General features: G+C 36.3%; 1 protein-coding gene across 8 annotated transcripts in view; it reads left to right on the forward strand.

Annotated features, from left to right (window-relative positions):
• Positions 1-26848, forward strand: part of RBMS3 (RNA binding motif single stranded interacting protein 3) — an 803180-nt gene that overhangs the window by 607293 nt on the left and 169039 nt on the right. For all 8 annotated transcript variants that reach the window (XM_055135539.1, XM_055135543.1, XM_055135544.1 and 5 more), the window contains exon 7: positions 24192-24298. In XM_055135539.1, coding sequence (XP_054991514.1) covers positions 24192-24298 — 107 coding nt within the window. The remainder of the gene's footprint in view (positions 1-24191; positions 24299-26848) is intronic.

Consider the following 26848-nt stretch of genomic DNA (forward strand, 5'->3'; position numbering starts at 1 on the left):
TCTGACAGCTACATAGTATTCCATTGTGTAGATATACCAGAGTTTCTTTAGCCAGTCATCTGTTTTTGGGCACTCTGGTTTTTTCCATATTGTGGCTATTATAAACAGTGCGGCAATGAACATAGAAATGTAGATGTCATCTCTACTATACCTTTTTGCCTCTCCGGGATATATTCCCAGGAGTGGTGTTGCTGGGTCAAATGGAAGCTCAATTTCTAACTTTTTGAGAATCGTCCACATTGTTTTCCAAAAGGACTGAACCAGTCAGCATTTCCACCAGCAGTGAAGGAGAGTCCCTTTCTCCCCACATCCACGCCAACACCGGTTGCTTTTGTTTTTTGGGATGTGGGCCAGTCTCTGTGGTGTGAGATGATATCTCATTGTTGTTTTGATCTGCATCTCCCTGATGATTAGTGATGTTGAACATTTTCTCATGTGCCTCTCAGCCATTCAGATTTCTTCTTTGGGAAAGTTTCTATTCATTTCATCACCCCATTTTTTTGATCGGGTTAGCAGTTTTCTTGTTATGGAGTTCAGCCAGTGCATTGTATATCCTTGTTATCAACCCTTTATCAGATGGGTAATGCGTAAATATCCTTTTCCATTCTGTAGATTGTCTTTGTATTTTGGTCACTGTTTCTTTTGAGGTGCAGAAGCTTCTTAGTTTGAGATAGTCCCATTTATTTATCTCATTTGAGCATTTTTTTAATTTTTTAATTTTTTTTAATTTTTTTTAATTTTTAAATTTTTTATTGTGGAAAGTTACAAAGTTACAAAGTTTTCAGGTTTAAATCTCAGTTATACAATGCTCGAATACCCATCCCTTCACCAGTTCATTTGAGCATTTTTAACTAATAAAATATTGGCCTTTCCATGTGGCAAATACATTTAATTGCTAATCATTCACTCAACTCCTGTTTGTTATTTTTTATTATTTTTAATCCTTTTTTAATTGTTTTTTCCTTTTCTTTATTTTATTCTTTGCTTCTTTTTTTGAACTCTTGTTTATTATATATTTCTGCATTCTAAAAGCTGAATAAGCAAAACGGGGGGGAAGCAAGATTTTTGCTTATTGCATTGAATTCTGGGCAATGAAGAGGATAACAGGAAATGATTAAGCAAGCTAATTGGAAATAATTAAGCAAATATAAATAAGTTGTGTGACTGTAGATCATGTTGATTTCTAGGAATTCTCTAGGTTAGGAAACTTTGGTAAAGATTCATGAACATTTCCATTTATGTGGTCAAATATAGCCTCTCTGGAGTAGCAGCATTTTAGCTGAAAGGGGTTTGGGGGAAGACTCCACCTGGCAGAATTCCAAGTTAAAAAATCTCCTAAAAAGATTGACCTTGGCTCATCAGATGTAATTAGAACAGAGTAAACAATTGGCAGAATGAACAAAAATATGACCACAGTGCAAAGAAAGTAAAACATTTTATCTACCAAAGGAGTTGGATATTTTTGTGTGATGAGAGACTCAGATATTTTATTTATTTATTTTTTTGAGACTCAGATATTTTAAAGGAGAGAAACAACCTGATATTTTCTTTTGAAAATTAACCAACTGAACAGTGTATGGAAAACTAATAATAAGGGGCCATATTTATTTCAAGAATACCCCATAAAGAGCTGGTGGTAGTTTAAAACAAATTAGTTTGGTTAAAAAATATATAAACAATGGAAGGATTTGGGCTATAATTTGAAAGTATAGATAGTGGTGTGGAGAGAAAGGATGAGTTGTCATAGATTTGGGGGATTAAGCAGTTGGGTGGATCTAACTAAAGAACACTGGGAAAATAAATCCCATTTATGGGATAAAAAGAGTCATACTTTGGACTTGTAATGTTTAAGATGCCTCTTAGATGTCTGCTTTTTAATGCAAATTGTCTCTTTTCAATCTATGTTAATTTAGAATTGTACTTATTTTTGGATATCTATTATGAATGCAATTTGGTAATGAGATAAATGATAACGTTCTATTGTTGTGCTCTGTTGCAAGAAAGTTTAAATTTTAACTCAGTTTAGAAATTCATAAAAGGCCTCGAAGGAAATAGCTGATGGAGTTTTAAAGATAGATTAAAGATAGATTTAAAGATAGATTATTAATCCAGGGAAATACATTTTACTTGAGGGCCCAAACCATAACATTTCTTTTCAAGTGAGCATTCATTGGGGGCCCATATAAATTGATTAGCCAGGAAGAATGAGTAGTTTTCACTCATAATAACATTCTCATTTTAAAAGAATGATGTTCTACTGTTTCCCCTAATGAAAGTGAATATTAGAATGGAATTTTTAGTCAATTAAATGGTTTGCTGTAACTGCCCACTTCCATGTCATCTGATGCAGCGTGAGAAAGACCGGAAAGATAGGAGAGGCCACTCCATTTGATGTTCATGATAACAAGTCACACAGATTAAATGCATGTGTCCTTTCAGGGAAGTTTTGCCCTGATACAGTCTTGTTTTGGTGTGATAAATAGGTGAAACCATTTAGGATGATGAATTTAACCTGCCTTTTATCTCTTCTTAAAAAAATAGTTTATACTGAGCAGGAATATAATGTCCTGACCTAAGAGAGACAGTACAAGATCCTCCTTGAGCAGACAAATAATCATATTCATGTTTGTGTACAAGTACCTCCTGCAAGTTCTAGAATCATTTTCTGTGCAGATGACTTTTTATCTGAGGATCAGACTTCCCATTTTAGCACACAATGCCCTTGCCTTTGGCAACTCAAGACCTGTTATTATGGGCTAAGATTAAAATTGCCCTGTGCCAAGATCTATAATTTTCTATATTAAATCTTGTGCCAGTGTCATAATGCTAGTAAAGTGAGGTATTAGTGGCTCATTAAAAAAGGTGTTTTTTTTCCCCATAATCGGACTAATAATTCTGTCAATTCCAGCATAGGAATTAAATCTGGGCCATTGTAGCTTATTTTATTTATTTATTTTAAATATATTTATTGAATCACTGTGGGATAGAGCATTACAAAACTGTTTATGATCCGGTCTTAGTCATACGATGTTCTAACACTCATCCCTCCACCAGTGTAATTTACCAGCAGCAATGTCCTAAGTGTAGCTTGATTTAAATACAATATGATGAGTCCATGCCATACCTTAAAGGAATTCCTTTCATAACGTGTGCAGCAATAGGGCACCTGTTGAAACGAGAGCACCAAGTCAACTCTGTACTCACCTTTTTCTCGATCTCTCCCTAAATCAACAATAAATCAAGCTGCTGATAGTGGGAGTAAAAGGAGGGAGAAAAGGATAGATCAACAAAATGTCTTTTCCCAAAATGCAACTGTGTAGGACTTAGACTGCAGAGAGACAGAGAGAGACCTTTCTACATTGTGCATAATTTTTTCACACCCCTACTTTATGGACTATGTCATCGCTCACTGTTTCAGTACTGTCCTACTCTGATACAATTCATATTTCATAGATGTCTCCTTTGACTTTTCTATGAATATTGTTATGAAGTTTATGAATAGTATTACAAAGTGCTTTAAATTAGTGTAAAGATTACTATAAATTCTGACTTTGGGATATTATGGTTTTGGGTCACACCAGGCCAGCTCTCTGGGTTACAAGCATACTCCTGGCTCTGCACTCAGATTTCAATACTGACAGGACTCAGGAGCTATATGGAGTGCTCGGGATCGGACATAGGTCTGGGTCAGCAGCTTGCAAGGCAAGTATACACCCACATTACTATCACTGTAACTCATGAGATGAACACATGGGTTATTATGTTAATAATAGTTGAACTTGGAAAGTCTGACAAGAAATTCTAAAGAAAGTCTAGGGCCCTAAGACTAATCTAAGACTTCCAGGTGAATGCCTGCACATGTTCTGTGAATTACCTAAATATGCATCATGTCAAAAAGGGGACAGGGGGCTGTTAGTAGTAATTCAATACAGCAATCATGGTATACTATGAATAATTATTGAAATTCTGCAAAAGGAATCTGAGGATTCAGTATACTAGTTTCTCTACTCAGTGTTTGAAATTTTCTATAAAGAAGTTATGTTTAAATAAAATTTAAATGAAGAGACACATAATGATACTTGAGTAATTTTGGTGCTTTTTTAAAAGTAAATGCTTAAGACGTTTTATTTCACTAATCCTAAAGCACAAAAATGCATGATACTAATCTGAAATCTAGGTGGTGAGTAGAGGGGAAATGCCATAATTTTGCAACATTTTTCATTTTCACATTGTGAGTGATGGGATTTACTCCTTTGAGTATAACAGGAATCATTTTTATTTGTGCAGAAAATACATCAGATGTTTGGGGTTTTAGAAACATATTTGCAGCCCTCTGGATATAATTTGACAATTTGGCATCTTTTCATTTAATAATAAAGATTTACATAGATGTGAAATATACTTATTTATTCCTTTGTAAAAATGATTTTTTCACACATGCATGCATTCACACACACAGCTCCTAAAATTTCTTCCAGCCTTGCTACTAATTAAATATGTTTATGTGGAGCTATGTAAGTATATGGTCCACATTTAAAAGCAAGCCACTTATGTGGTTATCTTTATGATGTTTGCGTTAATCAGGTAATACTTCGGATTTTTTTTCAAATTCAGATGTTTGTATGTGACATTGATATATTATTATAGAACTTGGGAAGTTCCAATTATATTAGAAAGAAAAGAAAAAACCACCAACCCCCATAACAAACATGCATTTATATTAAAATATTTTAAGAGCAAAAAGCAACAATTTATAATGCATTTCTATTTTGACAAGAGAGTTGTTATTGAGTGAATCCCAATTATTTAATAGAATATTAAAAATTTCATGTAATTCAAGAATCTAGAAGTAGCAACTCAAGTGACAGCAGGGATAATTGATAAACATACTAATTACTTGAGGGAAAAAATACTGAGTGCCTCAGTATTTTCAGTCTTTTTCCCCCTCCTTCTCCTCCTTCTTGTCATTGTTCTGCTAAAGATAATGGGTAGGCAAATCTAAAGATTTGGAAGAAGCTGGGACAGACTGCAATATCCTATTTTGGAAAAGTACTGCAAAAAAATAAGATTAAATCCTAGATGATAGAAGAAGGGTATAAAGATAGAAATCTGAATATTGAAAATCCTAGGACACATGGATTGCTCAGAAAAAAACTTTGAAAACATGAGATTTTTAAAAAATAGCTTTGATTGCTATTAAATGACTTTAATTGTTTTTCTTTGCACTTGAGACTAGATTATGAAGGAAACTAGTTTTATTCATGTTACATAATCATCTAGAAAATCAAATATTTGATCTACTTTCTTGGTTAGTATTCACTGGTCCAAGAATGAAAGTCCACGAAGGAAGCTGTTTTATTTTCCCATTTCTGTCCGCTCTTCTATTGCAACACTGTTTCCTTTGAGATTATTTTATTGCTACTTTTTCATCTACTTTGAGCCTTGCTAAAGGAAAATTGTATCCTCCCTTCCCTCTGTCACTGGAGAATTGGGAGTGAGATAAAATAAGGATGACTTTCAGTGACTTCTAGAATAGTTTAGATAACCTCTCCTCCAACACTCTTATCTAAATATAAAAACATTTATTTCCAAGTGGAATGGCTGTCTCAAAAAAGAAAAAGGGAAAAGAAACAAAAACTAAGTCTTTAGGTTTGGCAGCGAAAGTCTCTGCATATATAAGAAATATGCATGTCCTGAAGCTTGAGTTTTGTTTTAGGATGAGCATCTACCCTTTGGTAATCCTTTGCTCTCACAAATCCCCCCTTATTCTACATAAAGGATTCAAGATGAGAAGCCTTATAGTCCTTTACTTTCCTCTGTCTTCAGTCTCTCTCTCCCCACATGGGTTCCTAATGACATCACTGTCATGTTTCCAAAGAGCCACACACCCACGGTCCCAGGGAACCTGTTCTCAGTTCCTTTTCTGGCAACGCTCTTTGTCCACGTATTTCCAAATCTTTTCTCTCCATTTCATGGAGTCTAAGTCTAGATCTTTCAGATTATTATATCTAAACAGTTACTCTCTCCTCTTTCACACTTCATCCCTTTTGGATCATTTGAGTTTTAGCACTTACCACAAATTAAGGATTTGGTTGTTTACTCTGTCTCTATTTTACTGCACTGTATTCTCTGTGATACTGTGATCTTTCTCTATAATTCCTTAGTCTAGGTCTGCAGGACCTAGGTTAAAGCCTGACATGTAATAGGTGCTGAACAAGTAATTGGTGAATGCACAAATGTCCTTCATGTCCTCTCAGTGTCTGGAAAAAATAGTAATTATTATAGTTTATGAAAAGTAAAAAGGAGGAGATAATTTGGTAACAAAAGTAATATGAAAACAAAGAGTAATATGAAATGAGCTATAGAATATCAAAGACTGAGAATTAAATCCTGATTCTGAATTTTCACTGTGGATATTAGAACAATTGTCTTAAACTGAAAATAATTTTTGAAAAATCATTGTGATTATATACTAATATCAAATTAGCATAAACTCTCACAAGCTGCAATTAAAAAAACAAACAGTGACTGGGACACTTTTTTTTATAGTATACCAGCTAGGGAGATAATATACTAGTAACACCCAGTCTGTGTTTGATTCCCATGATCCTCTGAGCATCATCTCTGTAGCCCTGGAAAACCCTCGTGCTTTCCTGCTTCAGGGTAGCCCAGGAAATCCCTGACACTAGAGGGCATGAGCATCTTCAGGCCCTTGCATCGCTAGTGCAGTTGCCCAAGAATCATAGGTGAGGACCTGCAATCTTTGGGAAAACACTTGAAAAGCCCCAAAATAAATTCATTTAAAAAATGGTGAGTAAATCACCTTACATAAAGTCATGTTACTCAAAATGTGCAATTCATATTAAATCTTACATTGCAATTTTCTTTCAACTTTCATACCTAACAAACAATTCTCCACGTCTCTTCTCATTAAATATATATGTATATATTTTTATGTATGCACTGATACTCCATCCTGATCATCTAAAATCATTTCTTAACACCAACTTTTAATATGAAAGCCAGATGACTTTGAGTTTAGAAATGACATTCTACTTAGAAACAACTTCCCATGTGTATAATCATATGACATATTCTAGACATAAGGCCTCTTTCAATTCCTCTAGAGGTCTTTTTTTTTAAATAAATTTATTTATTTTTAATTACTGAATCACCATGAGGGTACAGTTACGGATTTATACACATCTGTGCTTATGCTTCCCCCATACAAAGTTCGGGAACCCATCCCTTCACCAGTGCCCATACTCCACCACCAGTAAACCCAGCATCCCTCCCATCCTCCCCAATCCCATCTCCCCCCACCCCACCCTGTCACTGTGGCAGGGCATTCCCTTCTGTTCTCTCCCTCTAATTAGCTATTGTGGTTTGCAATAAAGGTGTTGAGTGGCCACTGTGCTCAGTCTCAAGCCCTCATTCAGCCCGCAACTCCCTTCTCCCACATGGCCTTCGACTACATTATAGTTGGTGATCCCTTTAGAGGTCTTTTTTTAATTTAATATTATTTTTATAAAGTTGTTCACGATATTTCGTCACAGATAATATTCAAATACTAATCACACCACCATAAGAGGAAAGTGTATAAAGATTATTTTATTTCATTCTGGAGACATTTAAGCTTTTGTATAAGAGATTACAAGCATGTATGTTAAACCCAAACAAATGTGTGCTACTTTTGGTACATCAGTGAGTTAGAATATGAGGTTGAGCCATTGCATTTGCAGCCATGCACCCAGGACATTCTGTGTCACTCTGTTCCAGGAGTTTTATTTTGTAGTCTCTGGATCTTGGCCATTGATGATATAATATGGTGCTGGAGGCTGTTTGAGGGTGTGAACTGCCAAGCTACTGGAAAAACTGAGGAGCTGTGGTGGGGAGGAAGCCTAGTCCCGTTCCAAGCAAGTTTGGAGATATCAGTCACGGCTCCCACGTACCTAGGTTTTTCTGCAGTTTTCCTAGTAGGTGAGGCTCATCTGAGCCTGTGGAGAGCAATTGGGTTCTGGAGTCCTCTAAAGGTTTTAAAATATTAGATAAGGAGCTGCTCAATTCCCAGTTTCTTAACTTTTTTTTGTTTGTTTTTTGTTTTTCTTTTTTGGGTCACACCTGGTGATGCACAGGGGTTATTCCTGGCTTTGCACTCAGGAATCAAGCCTGGCGGTGCTCAGGGGACCATATGGGATGCTGGGAATCGAACCCCGGTTGGCCACGTGCAAGGCAAATGCCCTTTGCACTGTGCTATCACTGCAGCCCCAACTTTTTATCTCCATTATGTGGATTAACTTTATTTAAAAAATACTACTTTGAGTTTTATCATTTTACTAAGGCCATTAGAACAATAAGAATACACTGTGATATACCTAACACCAAGACAGAAACTGTTCACCAAGTTTATGAAAATATTATTTCATTCCATTCATATAAAGAGAGAAAGACAAGGGTTAGTTCAATATTAGCTAGCTTTCCCTAAGAGCATCCAAAATGGCAAAACTAAAGAATGGCAAGCTGTTCTTCATTTATTTTATTGGGCAAATTTGACAGGATCTCCTATAGCGGAAAAGTGAAGCAACGCAGAGTATTTTATAGTAATGTAACATACTTCGGTCCTTTCACAAAGTCAGCCCTGGTGATACAGATCATAATCCTTACAAAGAAAAAGAAAGGTTTCCTTCTTAGCACTTTAAGTTTTATAGTCTAAAATAGAACCTTTGAACTCTCATCACTTCTGAAATTCATCACTGTGATGCCTGCTGAGTTTTAGAACTGCATCTATTTCCAATTGATTGTACTATTCTTATGGTGGCAATAAAAATGTGAAGCACAGTTCTAGGAAAATGGTTTGAAAAGTAATACTTTTTCTATGTGTCCAATAATATTAATAATGCCAAACACTGGTTTTGTGAGATTCGTAGTTCATAAAAGCTTTCCCCTTGCTGGTTTATGTAATGGTCATATAATTACTGCGGAACATTCAATAATTCAGCAAATATATATGTGAGATGTTACTATATATCAGGTTTGTAATTAAATACTGAATAAAATGTCATGTGGCATTACAACTAGGACAGTAACAATTTATAAGTAACTTCAGAAATTTTAAGTGGTAGGTCCAAAATTTTACAATAAATCAATAAAACTCATTCTCAGCAAAAGGGTGCTATAAATCACATCTCAAAGTATCCTCAATTATTAAGAATAATATCAAATATGCATTTATCTTCATAAAATTTTTGGTTCCTTATTGGTAATTGCCTCTACCTATTTTATTTTATTTTTAATTTTTAATTGAAACACCAGGAGATACAGTTACACAGCTTTCATGTTTGAGTTTCAGTTATATAATGATCGAACACCCATCCCTCCACCAGTGCACATTTTCCATCACCAATATCCCCAGTATCCCTCCCACTTCCCAACCCTCCCCCTGCCTCTATGGCAGACAATTTCTCCCATACTCTGTACTTTTTTCTATCTATTTTAGATGTGAGTTTTTTAGCTTGGAAATATATACTGTATTCAATATAAAGTTTTTCTTGATTTGTTTCATTTCAAGTAAAAATGAATATGTTTCAACACTTCAATTATTAGAAAAAAATCCCAAAATGGGGTTAGCTTAAAAGTGTGGCCTTTGGGAGACAAGAAAAAGGCTTCCAGTGCCTGCTTTAGTGGAGTAAACTTTATTTATAGACTTATTAAACATGAAGTAAATGATCACAAAATTTAAAGACTTCTATTGTATAGACATGTTATGTAAATTTGACAGATTTCACTCGCAGACTGGATTAAAGTGCAGTCTTGGGTTTATCTGGCTCATTCAGGTGATACAGAGAACCTTCAAAAGAATGTTCTTTGTTTTCAAACAATAGAACTGTGTTCAGTTGTCTTATTGCTTAGCAGAATAAAAGGGGTAGATTTGCTAAAATTGTTGGGATTAGAGAGATAGTACAGTGGGTAGACACTTGTCTTGTATGCAGCCAACCCAAGTTCTACCCTCAGCAAGCCATATTGTTCTTGAGCCCTCCAGGTATGATCCCTGAGCACAGTCAGGGATGGTACAAAAGAGAGAGAGAGAAAAAAAAAGGACAGAAAGAAAGGTAGAAACAAAGGTAGGTAGAAAGGAAAAATAGAAAGAAAGAAAGGTAGAAAGGAAGGAAGGAAGGAAGGAAGGAAGGGAAGGAAGGAAGGAAGGAAGGAAGGAAGGAAGGAAGGAAGGGAAGGAAGGAAGGAAGGAAGGAAGGAAGAAAGAAAGAAAGAAAGAAAGAAAGAAAGAAAGAAAGAAAGAAAGAAAGAAAGAAAGGAGAGTAAGGAGAGAAAGAAAGAAAAGAAAGAAAGGAGAGTAAGGAAGAAAGAAAGAAAGAAAGGAAAAGAAGAAGAGAAAGAAAGAAAGAAAGAAAGAAAGAAAGAAAGAAAGAAAAGAAAGAAAGAAAGAAAGAAAGAAAGAAAGAAAGAAAGGAAGGAAGGAAGGAAGGAAGGAAAGGAAGGGAAGGAAGGAAGGAAGGAAGGAAGGAAGGAAGGAAGGAAGGAAGGAAGGAAGGAAGGAAGGAAGGAAGGAAGGAAGGAAGGAAGGAAGAGGAGAAGGGAGAGAGGGAGGAGGGAGGGAGGGAGGGAGGGAGAAAGAAGGAAGGAAAGAAAGAAGAAGGAAGAAAGGAAGAGGAAGGAAGGAAGAAAGGAAGGAAGAAGGAAGGAAAAAGAAAGAGGAGAGAGAAAAAAAGAAAGAAATTATTTGTGTCTGTGAAAAAAAGTATGTATATAAAATCTACTGTGCTCCAGAAATGAAAGTGTACTTTAAGAACACAGAAATGAATAATCTGGAGAGTCTAGCCTCAAGAAATTATTTTAATCATTGGAAAAAGAAAAACATAAGCAACCCTACAATGCTGTGACTCATCGCTGAGCACATTCCTCATGGGCACATAAAAAGATTAACTTTTATTCAATTTACACTTTTTTTTTCTTTTTGGGTCACACCCAGTGACGCACAGGAGTCACTCCTGGCTCTGCACTCAGGAATTACCCCTGGCAGTGTTCAGGGACCATATGGGATGCACGTGCAAGGCACATACCCCTACCCGCTGTGCTATCCTTCCAGCCCCTTGATTTGTAATTTTTAACATCTGCACAGCAGGTAGGGCATTTGCCTTCCACATGGCCGACCACGTTCTATTTCTCTGTCGCTCTCTGAGAGCCAGGCAAGCTACCTACAGTATCCCACCCACACGGCAGAGCCTGGCAAGCTACCCGTGGCATATTTAATATGCCAAAAACAGTAACAAGTCTCACAATGGAGATGTTACTGGTGCGCACTGGAGGAATTTGAGGAACAACAGGACAACAGTGCAACAGTGCTACAGTGCTTTGCTGGACAGAAAAAAAATTCCTTAAGGGTTACAATGGGGTGCTTATTGTATTCATTTCTCAATCTTGGTGGGTGATAGAATGGCTACTTTGTAGCACTATGTTTCCAGTTAACTTTCAGTGAATTTTAGGCTAGACAAAGTAAATAAATGTAAGGGACTTGTTATTAAAATTTAACTGATCATAAATTACTACTATAGAGACTTGGGGAACAGAAAAAGAGATGGAAGGGCTGGAGCCATAGCACAGGAGGTAGGACGTTTGCCTTGCACACAGATGACCCGGGTTCGATTCCCAGCATCCCATATGGTCCCCTGAGCACCGCCAGAAGTAATTCCTGAATGCAGAGCCAGGAGTAACCCCTGTGCATTGCCAGGTGTGATCCAAAAAGAAAAAAAAAGCAAAAAAAGCAGGATAAGTGTAAGAGAAAAGCAACTCGTGGTGGTATTAAGAATCTGGACTTGGGGCTGGAGAGATAGAACAGCGGGTAGGGCGTTTGCCTTGCACGAGGCCGACCCGGGTTCAAATCCCAGTATCCCATATGGTCCCCTGAGCACGGCCAGGGGTAATTCCTGAGTGCATGAGCCAGAAGTAACCCCTGTGCATCGCCAGGTGTGACCCAAAAAGAAAAAAAAAAAGAATCTGGATTTTATCCTATATTGGAACACTGGGGAATTAATATGATAAAATTAGCATTTTAAGAATATATGTAGGCAGTAAAAATATAGATAAACTTTTGTATATAAGATATTTTAAGTGTTGGTATCTATGCAAAATAGTTTGGACTTTATTTAAACTTACCCCAACATCATCTAGCCCAAAGTATCTTTCTTCCTTTGTTTCTATAATCGGAACAAATAGATACATCTTAAAGACATTTCATGCATTATTTTTACAATAATCTCCTCCATAGACAGCATGTCATATTGCTTATTTATTTTATGGGTCAGAATGATTTTTCCATAGCTATTTATTTGCTACACTGCATGTAAGATCTTTAACATCTCTGGAAAATATTTTCTGGTTTAAATTTATTTATTATCAAGTAGTAAGTGGTTGAGGCTACATGAGTGCAGTATTCAAATTATCAGTTTCAGTACGTTGACTCTTAAATGGAAAAATCTTGTCCCAAGCCATTGCCCCTTAAATCCTTCACCAACTGAAAGTGAGATTCTTGTCCTGACTGATCTTTCTAGCTGATACCTGTAGTATAATATACAACATTCATTTTGCAACTGGGATTATATTTATTTCCACTAACTCAGTTCACTGTGTTTTGTGAATCACTCAGCATAGAAACTATTTGCTTAAGAATACCATTTAAGGACATGTGTGTGTATATGCACACACACACACACACACACACACACACCGCGCGCACACAAGCATTTGTTTTGCTTTTTAATGAGTTTAGTTTGGAAGGGACATGTGTGTCTGTCTCCTTTAGGAGGATACACAGAAGATTTTTTTCTTTATTCTAATGTTTCCTCCTCTCTATCTATCCCTCTCCATTTCTTACAGGGCACTTAATGTGATTTTCACATAAAATTAGTGTTATACCTGGGATTAGGAATTAGAGTTTCCTTTTTTTGTTTTCTAATTGGCTGGTTCTTTATATTAAATACGGAAATTTATGGGTCTGTCTGTTCTTTAGAAAAGGACAAGGTCTTACCCTCACCATAATACCTTAAAGTTTCATAAATATTTTTTAAAAAGCTTAAGAATATATTTTGTCTGTTTGCATTTAATCTTTTGATCAACAGATAATGGAATGTCTATTAGCCTCAGTCACTTTCGTGAGCCCTCAGAAGTGGAAGCTGGGCAAAGGTGAATAAGGTCCCGCTCCTACTTCACACAAATCAATAAGGGATAAAAAAGAGAATGGGGATGCATTAGGGTAATATTGAGATGGAGCTAGTTCCTATTAAAGGACTTTTATAAAATTCTAGTACATCCTAATTATGCTGAGCAGCACTTCATATGGGTGGTATGTGCTAATAAGAGAAGTTCTCAAATATTACTAAGATAAGCAAATAATAAAATCAACATTCTGAGTAGTAGTGCCTCTTTGGAATTAAAACAAGGATAGGATAAACAAATTAGTATTTGTTTATTTGTTTATTTGTTATTATCTTGAAAATAATAACAAGGGAGAGAAGGGAGTTGTAAAGAAGTCTTGCACTGAGTACAAATGGAATTCCTTCTCCAAGTTCCCCCCAGTTTTTTTTTTGCTTTTTAGTTTTTCTTAATTTTTTAATACCTTACCATAAAACCTTGTATTGGGATGATGTTTTGCTTTCCAAAAAGAAAAATATATTTAGTCTGTAGTTTGATAAATAGTTATAAGTAAATCCATTGATGCTCTTTGGAAGTGCTGCTGTTATTCTTTGTTTAGTACCAGTACCAATGATAATTTAGTTGTAACCCCCAAAAACAAACTATATCTAACCTTTAACACATAGATTTCTTCCCCATCAACTTGAAATGTTAACTTTCTCAATCATGATATTCCCTATATGGGTTTGGTTTTTCTTCTAAAAATAATATCCACATGAAACAGTGCACAGAATTGCAATCTCCTCCAATATGAAATATTGTGTGACATGTTGCAAAATATTTTAAGTGATGATGTTTTAATTTAAAATGATAGTGGTAAAATTTAAATAATTACTTAGACCATAATATTAATTTATCAAAAAGTGATTTCTCTGTGTCTTGTTTCTGGCAAACAGCTGTTCTCCTGCTTTTAGTACCACCATGGGGCTTTTTCTTTCCTGCAGACTGTTTCCTGTAATAGACAATTATATTTGAAACTAAATATAGGCATTAATCCATTACTGATGGGTAAAGTTGAAAATATACCATGCAAATTGTAATTTCTTTGAAGTGTGTTATTAACTTTTAATTTATTTCTACTTTTAGGGTTTAGATTCCTTTGCTCATTTAAGTCTAAATGATAGGGGTAAACATGTGTCTGACATTTGTAAATATAACCCATGTAATTTGTTTATTCTGTTAAAACAAACTGTTATTAGAGTGGCAGTGTAAATCATCATCAGAGAACTCTTTGGGTTACTTGTTTTCAGTTTTGATTCTAACCTGTGGGCATAAAACCACTGCAATCAAACGTTAATGGATTTTCAATCTTTTCATTCGATATTATGTAGTCAGTCACAAACAACCTGCTTAAAATGCTTTTCTTTCTTTTTTTATTTCCTTTTTTCTTTTTCTTTTTTCTTTTTTTTTTAAACCTCAGATGGTAGAAAAGTAGAAATCATGCAATTGGAGAGAAAATTTTAATAGAAATTCAGGAAACACAGTTTGGGTATGACTTTGCCAAGCAGTTACCACAAAATAGTTTGGCAATTCACTAAGCTTTTATTTTCCTTATTGACCAAATTAAGGGTTTAAATGAAATGCATTTTAGCATTACATGACAGAATCTAATGTCATTCAGGACAAAGATTTTTACCAAGTAAAACTACCCAAATAATGGTATCTCACCTATTATAGTGTACACAACATAATTCAACAGCAAACAGGATGCTAGGAGCCTAACAGAAGTGTGTCCAAATTGGCCCTGATATTACATGCAATGATTTTCTAGTTCCAAACAAATGAGGTAGTTTGGAGTATATAACTCTGCAAATCCAAAATTTCATTGTAGAACTTTTGACTCCCCCAGCTTTGTTGGGTCAGGAGACAGCTCAGAGGTGTGCAGTGTTTAGCATTTGGAAGTCCCAAATTCCATCTCTAGCAAAACACAGTCCTCTGAGTAACACGAGGAGTGACACGCAGGTATAATCCCTGAAAACTGCTTGGTGTTACCACAAAACAAAACAAAAAACAAAAAGCAATCAAAAAATCCAAGAAACTTTACTAATAGACTTCTATTGACACAGCTTACTGACAATATAAACATAATGCTTTTTGCATACTGTACTGTTACATTAAATAACCCAAATAAAAGAAAATGTTAATAAACAAAACATGAGGAAAATGTATTTATAGTACTGTCTTGTATTTATAGATGCCATAAATTCATGTTGAAAGTTTCAAGAAAATAGGGCATGTTAGTGAACATTCGTAGTTCAAACCAGTAGTGTTCAATTTATAATTAATTTGTGCTGTGAACATCAAGTGATGTTGCCATTTTTATCAGTTTGTAGTTTTAATTTAGGACATACTGTTTCTATATGTATTATATGAGTATGTATGTGCGCATTCCAATCTGTACATATCTATGCTACATACATCTATATCTGTCATTATATATGCATAAATTTATATATAAAATTATAGTTAGAGCATATATAGAAACAAAATGACAAAATCATTTTGCATGGGGTCAGAAGATTTTGTGAAAGTTTCCTTGATATAATACAGAAACAAGTGTTTTTAAAATGCCAGAAAAAACTGAAAACATGGTTCTAACATAGTTGGCTAGAAATAAATAATTTTTTTCAGATCATTATTTTTCCTTTAAAAGATGTATCAACTCTTCCTGTCTGTACATGGAAGGAACTGAAGGATGCTGATAAAGTATAAGATTATAGGAAGATTGGAACTGTGGAGAATTTGTATAGTAACCAAAGGGAATTCAAATTTATTACTCTAAAGTAGTGCAGTTTTCAACTTAAGGTCTAAAGGTAGTTGAACAAAGTCCTATCATTGTGTCCACCTCATTCATTCTATTTCTGTTCAATAAACATTGACATAAATCTTTTAACCTATATAAATTACCCTTTGTCTTCTTGTTCCCCCCATGTGCCCCTTGTTATCTGGCAAGTTGGCATGATGTATACAAACTAAGATGCTTTCAAATTTTCTATTAGCACATTCATTTCAGTCTATTAGAGTTTTCCTTTCACTGGTTGTAACTGTAACCGTTCTGTCATATCCAGGGTAAGATTCTGGAAATATCTAAAAGGGTGAGTGTGCCTACTATGCATGTTGGAAGCCTGACAGGGTTCAATCCCTGTTTCCATCAAATGGTTTCCTGAGCAACCCCAAGGACTGAACCAGGGGAAGCTAATCTAGAGCTCTATAGATTATAACCCACCAAAAATATAGAAAATATAAAACACAAGGGTAGTGAAGAATATGGTCATATAATAAGTATATTTGAGACTTTATATTTTTATTTAATTCTTATTGGATATTTTTAATGAATCACAGTGAGATACACAGTTACAAAGTTGGTCAAGATTGTGTTTCAGTCATATAATGTTCCAACACCTGTCCCTTCACCAGTGTACATTTCCCACACCAAGTCCCCAGTTTCCCCCCATGCAGACCTGCAGACCACCTCCTCTATGGCAGCACTTTTCCTCTCTCTCTCCCTCTTTCTCTCTCTCTCTCTCTCTCTCCTCTCTCTCCTCTCTCTTTCTTGCCCTTGCTCTCTTTCTCTCTTTCCTTCTGGAGTCTTAGAGTTTTCAATATGCATACTGAAAGCTTATTAAGCATATCTCTTTACCTACTTTCAAAACTCAGTTCCTGTACAAAATGATTACTTCCAACTGTTATTATCATATGGTCTCTTCTCTATTCTAACTGCCCTTCTTCACCCAGGCATTCTTATAGCAAGCTACCAGCTACCAACTATTGACCAATTCTGCTGGCCACTGTTTTCCCTGTCCTTGAATATTAGTCTTATACTATATATATTTCTTTATATCCCATAAATGAATGCTGTCATTCTCTATATATGCCCCTCTACTTCTGACTCATTTCACTCAGCATAATACTCTCCATGTCCATCCACTTATAAGTAAATTTCATTTCTTCATTTTTCATAACAACAGTGAAGTGTTCCATTGTGTAGATATACTATAGCTGCTTTATCCAGTCATTTGCTCTCAGGCACTTGGGTTGTTTCCAGATTCTGGCTATTGCAAATAGTGCTGCAATGAACATTTCTGCTGTGTGGTTTTGGCCCTCCATGGTATATTCCCAGAAGTGATATTGCTGGGTCAAGTGGGAACTCAATTTCTAGTTTTTAGGGAAATATCCATATTGTTTCCCAAAATGGTTGACCAGTCAGCATTCCCACCAACAAAGGAGAGACACTTTCTCCACGGTATCCACACCAGCACTGCTTGCTCTTGTTCATTTGGATGTGTGCCAGTCTTTGTGGTGTGAGATGATATCACATTGTTATTTTGGTTTGAATCTCCTGCTTTTTAGTGATACAAAGCATTTTTTCACTACAATGGTTCCTTTGGACCATTTTGATTTCTTCTTTGAGGAAGTTTTTGTTCATTTCCTCTCCCCATTTTTTGATGAGGTTGGATGTTTTTTTTTTTTTTTTCTGAGGAGTTCTACCAGTCCCTTATCTAGCTTTGATATTAACCCTTTATCAGATGGGTGTTGTGTAAACACTTTCTCATTCCGTGGGCTTTCCTTATATCTTGGTCACCATTTCTTTTGAGGTGCAGAAGCTTCTTAGTTTAATGTTGTTCCATTTTTTCATCTTTGCTACCATTTATTTGGTCTGTGATGTTTCATTTTTGAAGATACCTTTAGCTTCAATGTCTTGAAGGGTTTTACCTACTGTTTTCTTCCATGTACCATATAGATTCTTTATAGTGTAAAAATATAAAAGACTTTATATTTGTTAAATGCATGAATGCATTAGAAATATTTTTGGAGCTCAGTTAAACTCAAATATTATAATTTAAAAAATTAATTATTCTGAGAAGCATTAAATGTGAAAGTCACCCTGATATCACAATGTGTTTTAATTTTTAATTTATTTTTATGGTAAACAAATCCATAAATTTTTACCTTATTTCATATAACTTATCGATATTTATTTTTGTAATTCCTTTATCTCATCTCTTCATTGTCATCTGAAAATTTAGAGGGGGAGGCACTCTCAGTGGTTCCTAGGAAACTATATGGTTGTAGAGATTGAATGCAGGGGTCCCACATGCCAAACTTTTCTTATTTCCAGCATTTCTTTCCAGAACTACCTTCGTGATATTTCATCACAAGGTTTTTATAAGCTCATTCCCCATAAACTTTTGTTGTTATAAATTTATCTATCTGAGATTGGAAATTTTTTTATTCTGCTTTCATATGTATTAACTGAACTTTGTGTTAGTATCTACCTGTGTAGTGTATGGTATCAAATATTCTTAATGTCTCATAAAACTAAATGTGTATAAATTTTTAACAAAAATCAAAACAAAATGTTTGCATTAATTTTGCTAAGCAATATATATATGTATATATATATATATATGCTTTTTTAGCTTGCTTAAGACAGAAAGTCTGGCAAACTACTAGATTATCTTATCAATTTACACAATGGATAGTTCATGTTTAATACCAACTTAGGAAGACTAGAAATACTCCTCTAAACAAGCAGGCAGTAATTACTCCTTCATAATTACCAGGCAACTTTATTGCCTTGCATTGTTATAATTATATTTTAAATACTCCCCATTTACATGATAGACCATAATGTTTTCTAGCACATTAAAATCTGTGGTTTATAACAGCATCTCACTTCCACAAAGGCCTCTTTTTCATTTAGTCTGTATTTTAACTACTGTTAAAAGAGACTAAACAAAATTAATTGGCACCGTCATACTGCAATAAGGAAATTGTAGACAATATAATATTTCTGTGATCCTGAAATCATCTCATTATTCAGAAGTTTCAAGTTGGACTTCTAAGATATATTCCTCCTTCAGTGAGGGAGCCAGTTATAATCAATCAGTTCTTCTCAATCTTTAGTGTACACATAAATCACTCAGGAATATAGTTTAAAACAAGATTTTGATTCAGTGGATTTGGGGAGAAACAAAAGATTCTCCATTTCTAACAAGCTTCCTGATGTTAGTCCTTGACCAAACAAACTTTGAATAGGAACACTTTCAAGTGTCATGTGACCCTTTGTGCAAAGGGTATATACACACACAAGCACTTACCATGTTTAACCGGATCTCTTTTGTAATCACTTTCTACCTCAGGCCTGGAAATCACTACTTTGGTAGGTCTTTACATAAATGAATAAATTCAGCCTATAAAAGCTGGCCAAGTGAGCACTGGGTAAATTCACTCTGGAATGAGGTGAGATAGAGTCAGAGAGGACTCCTCAAAAAGGTCTTATTTGAGGGAGGTCAGAGAAATAGTACAATAGTTAGGGAGCTTGCCTTGCATGTAGCAGACCCAGGTTCAATCCTTCGCACCCCATATGATCCCCAGAACACACCAGGCACGATTACTGAGTGCAGGGTCAGGAGTAAGTCCTGAGCACAGTTTGGCATGCTCCCTAACCCACAAACAAACAAACAAACAAAAAACGAAGAAGGTGATATTTGAGCTGTATTCTGGAGGATATTTTTTTTAAAAATTTCCAAGTGGAAGTGTGTGTATTGAAGCCAAGAAAGGAAATCCCAGGCAGGAAGCAAAGCATGAAGAAGTGGAGGAATATGAAACAGCATAAAGATGGAGGGGGGAGATTAGCTCAGATAGAGAAGGGACCACCAAGTAAAGGGTGCTAGGAGGACCCGCTTGGGGTGGAAGATGTAGGCTGAATGTAGACTGAACATGATGGCCACCTAATACCTCTATTGCAAGCCACAGCACCCAAAAGGAGGGAGAGAGAGAGAGAGAGAGAGAGAGAGAGAGAGAGAGAGAGAGAGAGAGAGAGAGAGAGAGAGAGAGAGAGAGAGAGAGGAGAGAGAGAGAGAGAAGGAGAGAGAGAGAGAGAGAGAGAGAGGAGAGAGAGAGAGAGAGAGAGAGAGAGAAGGAGAGAGAGAGCACAAAAATGAATGCCCTGCCGCCACAGAGGTGGAGGGATGGGGTGGGGGTGGTGGGAGGGATGCTGGCCTTGGTGGTGGAAAATGGGCACTGGTAGAGAGATGAAACACAAGCATGAAAGTTTGTAAGTACCTCACGGTGATTCACTAATAATAATTTTTTAAAGTTCTAAAACAAATAATAATAAAAATAAAAACATTTCTACCAACTAATCTAGGAGTTAGGCTTTTATCTTGCAGGTATTTAAGAATAATAAAAAATAGATTTTATAAAGCTTAATTTATCAAATTTACTAATGTTTTCTTTTCAGCAATATTTCATTGATTTTTACAATGAAATATTTCCCCATCCAATCCCTAGAAAGCCACCATCAGAATGACTTACCCAACATTCAATGATAAGTTTATGAATGTTTCTTCTTTTTAACAAGGCATTTCAAAATTTGTTTTTGGGTTTTACTCTTTTAACTCACCTAGTAAAGCATGGAATTATTTCTACTTTCACATAATAATCATTCAGATTAATAAAGTGTGAACAGCTGGTGAACATTCACCTTGCTTACTTGAGGTCCTGGATTCAAATCCCAATGCAATAAATAAAGTGCTAACAATATTCCAACTTGCAACATCAATAATTGTAAGTAGAGCATTACCAACATACATGACTTATGATGATCTTTGAATAGTGGAATGACTAAATTATGGGGCATCTAAAACTTTTTCAAGAACAATTTGCAAAGCTATCTCAGCTATAATAAAGTAAGTCTCATTTTATGACTTTTAAAAATTTCCCTTAGTGTTTAAAATAGTACCTTGAAACTGTTTTTCCATAATGATAGCCTTCAAGGTAGGTTTTGTTAAAAATATAAACGGTTAGAATATTAGAATAAAATCAAAGATATAATGGCTTTACTAAACAAACTGTAAACTGGGAAATACCTCATCAAGCAAGGGTTTTTTTTTTTTTTTTCAATTTTTTGGCAAGGGGTTATCTCAAAGATAAAACTTTTATAGACAGGAGGGATTTAAGCCCTGTTATTAACATCAAGAAAAGAAAGAAGATTTCAAACCGAGTTCCTTCCTTCAGCTCTTATCATGCAGATGATCTCACATTTACTAATCAGAAAATATCAGATTTATTAGCTTTGAAGTCCACATTAGGAAGAGAACCTAAACTGCTTTCCTTTAGGTAGGGATGCAGGGGCTGTGACTTCGGGTTTCTGTGTTGCTCCATGTCCTTCAATGAAGAACTTCCAGGCTCTTCAATATTTTGTTTGTTTGTTTTTTCTTTTTGGGTCACACACAGAGATGCACAGGGGTTACTCCTGGCTTATGCACTCAGGAATTACTCCTGGTGATGCTTGGGGGACCACATGGGATGCTGGGAATCGAGCCCAGGTTGGCCACGTGCAAGGCAAATGCCCTACCGCTGTACTATTGCTCGAGCCCCCGGCTCTTCAATATTTTTAAGAATAAAAAGTTGAATAATATTGAAGCTCAGATTCAAGAGTTAGAAGAACTAAGAGTGTACTTGGTTAAGCAGAAGTAAAAGCAACTTCCCATCTGGAGAGGAACTAACTTAGTATAGGACAAAGAAAAGCTCACATTCGTGGGTTGTTTGTTTGTTATTTTAATAGGAAAACTCTGTCTTGGTGATACTAGAGTGACAAGGATGTTACAGAGAGTGCAAGAATTATACAGGGTTACAGAGAGTGCAAGGATTATACAGCCACTTCCCACCCCTCCCCTCTGCGGGGTGGATCTGGGGACAAGTGGATCTGTCTTCTGTGTTCTCAGACATGTGGATCTGGTATTGAAGTAGGTGGCCCCCACGGGTGGCTTATGTATAGCAGAGAAGAGAGGTCACTTTCTCCCGAGCCTGCCTCTGCCACACCGGGACTAGTAGGGAAGGCTAGGCATGACCAAGTCTGTGATAAGCCCCTGTTTGGCATGGGCCAGAACCCTGCTAGCCCTTCGAGGTGACTGTCAAGCCACCCCTGATATCTGCTTTGTCTTCTTGGCAGGGGAGTTGATCCCCATCTCAAGGTTTCTCCAGGAGCCATAGCTCAGGTTGAAAGGAGGAATTGCTCTCTGCAGGAAAGGAAATTCAGTCTTAGGCCTTACCCAGGGTTACCTGGTTCTTGCCTTGCCTTGCTCACCAGGTAGGGTCTTTGGCTCTTTGTAGCCTGGGAGCTATTGGTTTTATTACTTCCCAGGGATTCCATTGCCATAGGGGCCCTTCCCTGTCTACTTGCTGGCATCAGAATGATTTAAGTATGCATGTGTGTGAGTATTTGGGTACATGTACACTTACCAATTCCTGTATTTAAGTAAATATGAATAACAGGTAATTTTTAATATTTTGATAAATATGCCTCTAATACAGTAATAAGATAATTGGAGAAGACGTTTTCCTTTTTGATATGCAATTATAGTCATGTGATTATTTCATAAATAACAAACTAAAAGTGGAAATTATCTCTTTTGGTGGGTATGAAGGAAAGGGAACACCCACTCCCCACCCCACTCCTCTGTCTTCTTCCTGGATCACTGGATCAATTAAATTCATGTTGTTATTGCAGGCACAGGTTCTTGTCTTCAAGCATTCAAGATTAAAAGAAAGGGACTAGAGATAGAATGACCAAATTCAGAAAATATTTTATTTAAAAGAAGGGAATGGAAGAGAAGATAATGCAGGGAAGCTCTCAGATTATGGTCGGGGATGTTAGAAAAAGGCAGAATCTTTCCCTTTTATACTTTCGTGCTTTGTTTTTAAATTTCATTTTATTTTATTATATTTTTAATTTGGGGGTCACAACTAGCCATGCTCAAGGACTATTCTTAGCTATGCATTCAGGAATTATACTTGGCAGTGCTTTGGGGATCATATGAAATGCTGGGAATCGAATCCCAATTGGCTTCCTGTAAGGCAAGCACCCTACCTGCTCTACTATCTCTCCAGCCCATCCCTTTTATACATTTTTAACCGTTCGGATGGATGGGTGAGTGAGCATTTCTTTTTACTGTGCTCCAAAAATGTGGACCATTTAAACAGGGGTGATGATTCTGGGATTGCATTCTGATATATGGTCAGGTCTTCTAGATTATTTAGTTTATCCAGTAAAGCCTAAGTCTTCCGGGTTTTCTCTGACAGGAAGGTTGTTGCTTGCAAAAAGAAAAAAAAAATCCTAGTTCTGTTAATATCTCTTAATTTTCATTCTTCTCCATAACTAAGTTTCTATTGAGCTGCAAGTTTCTATTGAGCTGCAGAGCCTGCACTGACCTCAGCTCAAAATAATTCACATGCCATAGTGACATGTCTTGGGAAGCCCTGAACCTCTTGGGGGAAGCCTATTCATCATTTTCTCGGGAAATACATTTACATAAATTGCCTAGAACCACATTTCCCCTCAATGCATGCTTTGTTAGGATCATATCCTTTGGCTATATTTTATTATGTGTTCATTTAATATTCTAATAATTGCTCTTCTTGAGATTCTGACTAGGTTTTTACTGGAATGAAAGGCTTGGGTGGATGATCAACTTCCAGCCTTTTTGAAATTACAGAGAATTAATGAGAAGACAGAACTAATTTGGTTGCAATTTGCAGTTAGTTAAATGGCTTTCCTATTTTTTTTTTAGCCAAAACTCCTAAGTATTCCTCTCCAGAATAGTATCCTATAGCTTCTTCAGTGAAAACATAGCTCCTTTCAGTGAGAAATGTTTATCCACACGTACAGAGGCTATTTCTAACATAACTGGAAAGGGTTGATACTTGCCTCTTTACTTCTAAGGCAAGCTCACGTTCTGCTTCCACTGATTATTTTTTCAATATTATTTTCTATACTCTTTTATGGTCTGCCAGTACTTTTTAAAGGCTAGTTAGTTAGAACAGCAGCCAACGGAGCTGAGACTAAAAGGGGGCCAAATATCTCTTCAGAAGCAAGACTACTTCAAAAGCTATGTATTACAAAGCACTACTGTGACTCAAAAAATCACTTATTTGTAAAGGGGATTTGCTAATGTGGAATTGGTTTCTTATCTTTCTAGCCCCTAGTGAGCCTTTACTGTGCAAATTTGCTGACGGAGGACAAAAGAAGAGACAGAATCAAAGCAAATATACCCAGAATGGAAGGCCTTGGCCCAGGGAAGGAGAGGTGAGTCCTGACTAATTTTGGCTCAGAAATTTGTACACAGATATTTCTCAGAAGCCCCACAAGACAACCACTTGGGGATATTATGAAATCTGGTGGAAAACCAAATGACTTCACGTAGGCAGACCTATGTTAATGTTTTCAGGATAAAATTATTTGAGAAGATATAGAGAACTTCAAAATTGACCTCAGTTTTGCCCTACAGCAACTCTTCTGAATCTGAGCCCAAGAAGACATCCCAGAAAGAGGAATCCACAAAAAATATTTTATCTGAAATTGTACAAGAAAATCAGTGCATGACAGCGTCAAATGTTGTTGGTGAAACAATACTGAGAATTGAATGGCATTTTGGAAAAAAAAATATCAAACAAGAAGTAAATTTATTTTATCCTGCCCTTGAAATGCCCTCCTTACAGACATGTTAATGAAGATGCCTCTGTGTTTGGCACTAATACATGCTATTTTTTTAAATATGCATATATCCATAAAAGGTGGCATTTTTTGTTGGTCAAGAAGGAAAAAGGAAGTTGATCCACATAAGTTTTTGCTGTGCATGGCAACAGCAAGAAAACGTAGTTAGTAATCCATGTACTCATAACAGAGACCCACAGAAAAGCATGCTTGTGGATGCAGTGCCATTTGGAAATTTTTGGTTACTTTTGTTCTAAGAAGACAATGAAAAGGTGCTTGGGATTCTAAGAGGTGTATTTTTTTTTTCTTGGAGAAAAGAAATGGAGTTGTTTGAATGGCTTGAATAAATGCCATTATTGTGCCAAGGCCACAATTTTAGCTGAAGAGCTTTATTTAGGATTTCTTTTCAAAGCACCTACTTCATCTATTTGTCATTTAACAGGCTTCCTATGTCATGCATGCAGCATCTTTTATAACTTTAACAGTCAGAGAACAGTTGTAAGAGGAGAAAGGAGGGCAGAAGGTTTCTTAGCAAAAAGGGTTACTCGGTTTCTGTTTCTAAGACAATTGTCTGTTTTTGCTGTCTGCAGGTTTCAAATCTTCTCATAAAGTGTGTAGTTATGTCCAAGTATGGTGTAATCTCTATGTTATTAACTTAAAACACAGAAAAGCGAACCACCACGGTGCACCTGTTTCAGTAGTAGTATGCTCAGAAAGGCCATCTGTGTTATGTTCAAAGATGAACAAAGGAACACAAATTGACTTCTTGCTTTTGGTATGCAGTTAAGTGTTCAGCATATGTCCCCGCTGCCCTAAAAAGAGTTGATTTTTGTGCAGCACTCCTTACAACATAGATCACATACCAAAATTCATGATGTAGAAAGGCTGATCTGCTCTTTTAAGGTTTGGTTTGTTCCAATGGCTATTATCGGGAAGATTTCTTCATCACATTTCTTCAGGCCTTAACCAATAAGCCATAGACAACATTAATGATTAAAACTTTGGCTCATTCTTCTGAAGAATTTTTTCCAGAATGGGCATTTTCTCCTCATTTTTCTACATTTACCTATGTCTACTTAGTTTAGAAACCAAATCGATGAACAAAAGAGAAATGTAAAGTGAGCACCATTCTACTGTGTACAGAATCTAGCTACGGTTTGGGATATAGAATACAAACAATGTGTGCATTATTGGGGAAAAATAGCATGGTGGATTCAAGTTTTGGACCCAGAGCACCTTATAATAACTAAACGTAGTTTTAATTTATATACTATTCATTTATGTTTTGGAGTCACGATTAATCTGCACTCCGAGATTACTCCTGGCAGGACTCAGGGGGACCAAATGGGGTGCCAGGTCAGCTGCATGCAAGGCAATTTCCTACCTGCTGTACTGTAGCTCCTGCTCCTAAGTGTAGGTTTTTAAATTTTTTCTTTTTAATTGAATCATAGTGAAATACACATTTTCAGAGTTTTTCCATTATTGGATTACAGTCATATGTTCCAACATCCATCCCTTCATCAGTGTACATTTCCCATCGTCAACCTCTCCTAAATGTCATTTTCAAAGAATAGTCCTAATATCTGATTTAAAAATCTTGTGTTTTAAGAGTTAGTGTATATTAGCTCTGTAGCACTGTAGCACTGTCCTCCCGTTGTTCATTGATTTGCTTGAGTGAGTACCAGTAACATCTCCATTGTGAGACTTGTTGTTACTGTTTTTTTTGGCATATCGAATATGCCATGGGTAGCTTGCCAGGCTCTGCCGTGCGGGCAGGATAATCTCGGTAGCTTGCCAGGCTCTCCGAGAGGGATGGAGGAGTCAAACCCAGGTCAGCCGTGTGCAAGGTAAACACCCTACCTGCTGTGGGATCACTCCAGTCCAGTATATATTAAATTATGAAAATCTAAGGTCCTTAATAAATGTATCTGTGATGAATAAGAATGTATTTCAGTGGCCAGAAAGAGGATTCTAGGGGCTGGAGCACATGCTTTGTATTGATAAAGAGGTCCAGTTCAATTTACTCTCCAGACAGCTCCCCTTCTTGACTCTAGCACCATATGGACCCTGGGCACTACTGGGTTTGCCACCTGCTAACAAAAGTCAAATGTAGAAGTATTTAGAAGAAAGGAAAAAAATGGT

The sequence above is a fragment of the Sorex araneus genome, chromosome 4 (assembly GCF_027595985.1).
Source record: "Sorex araneus isolate mSorAra2 chromosome 4, mSorAra2.pri, whole genome shotgun sequence".
NCBI classification, from domain to species: Eukaryota; Metazoa; Chordata; class Mammalia; order Eulipotyphla; family Soricidae; genus Sorex; species Sorex araneus.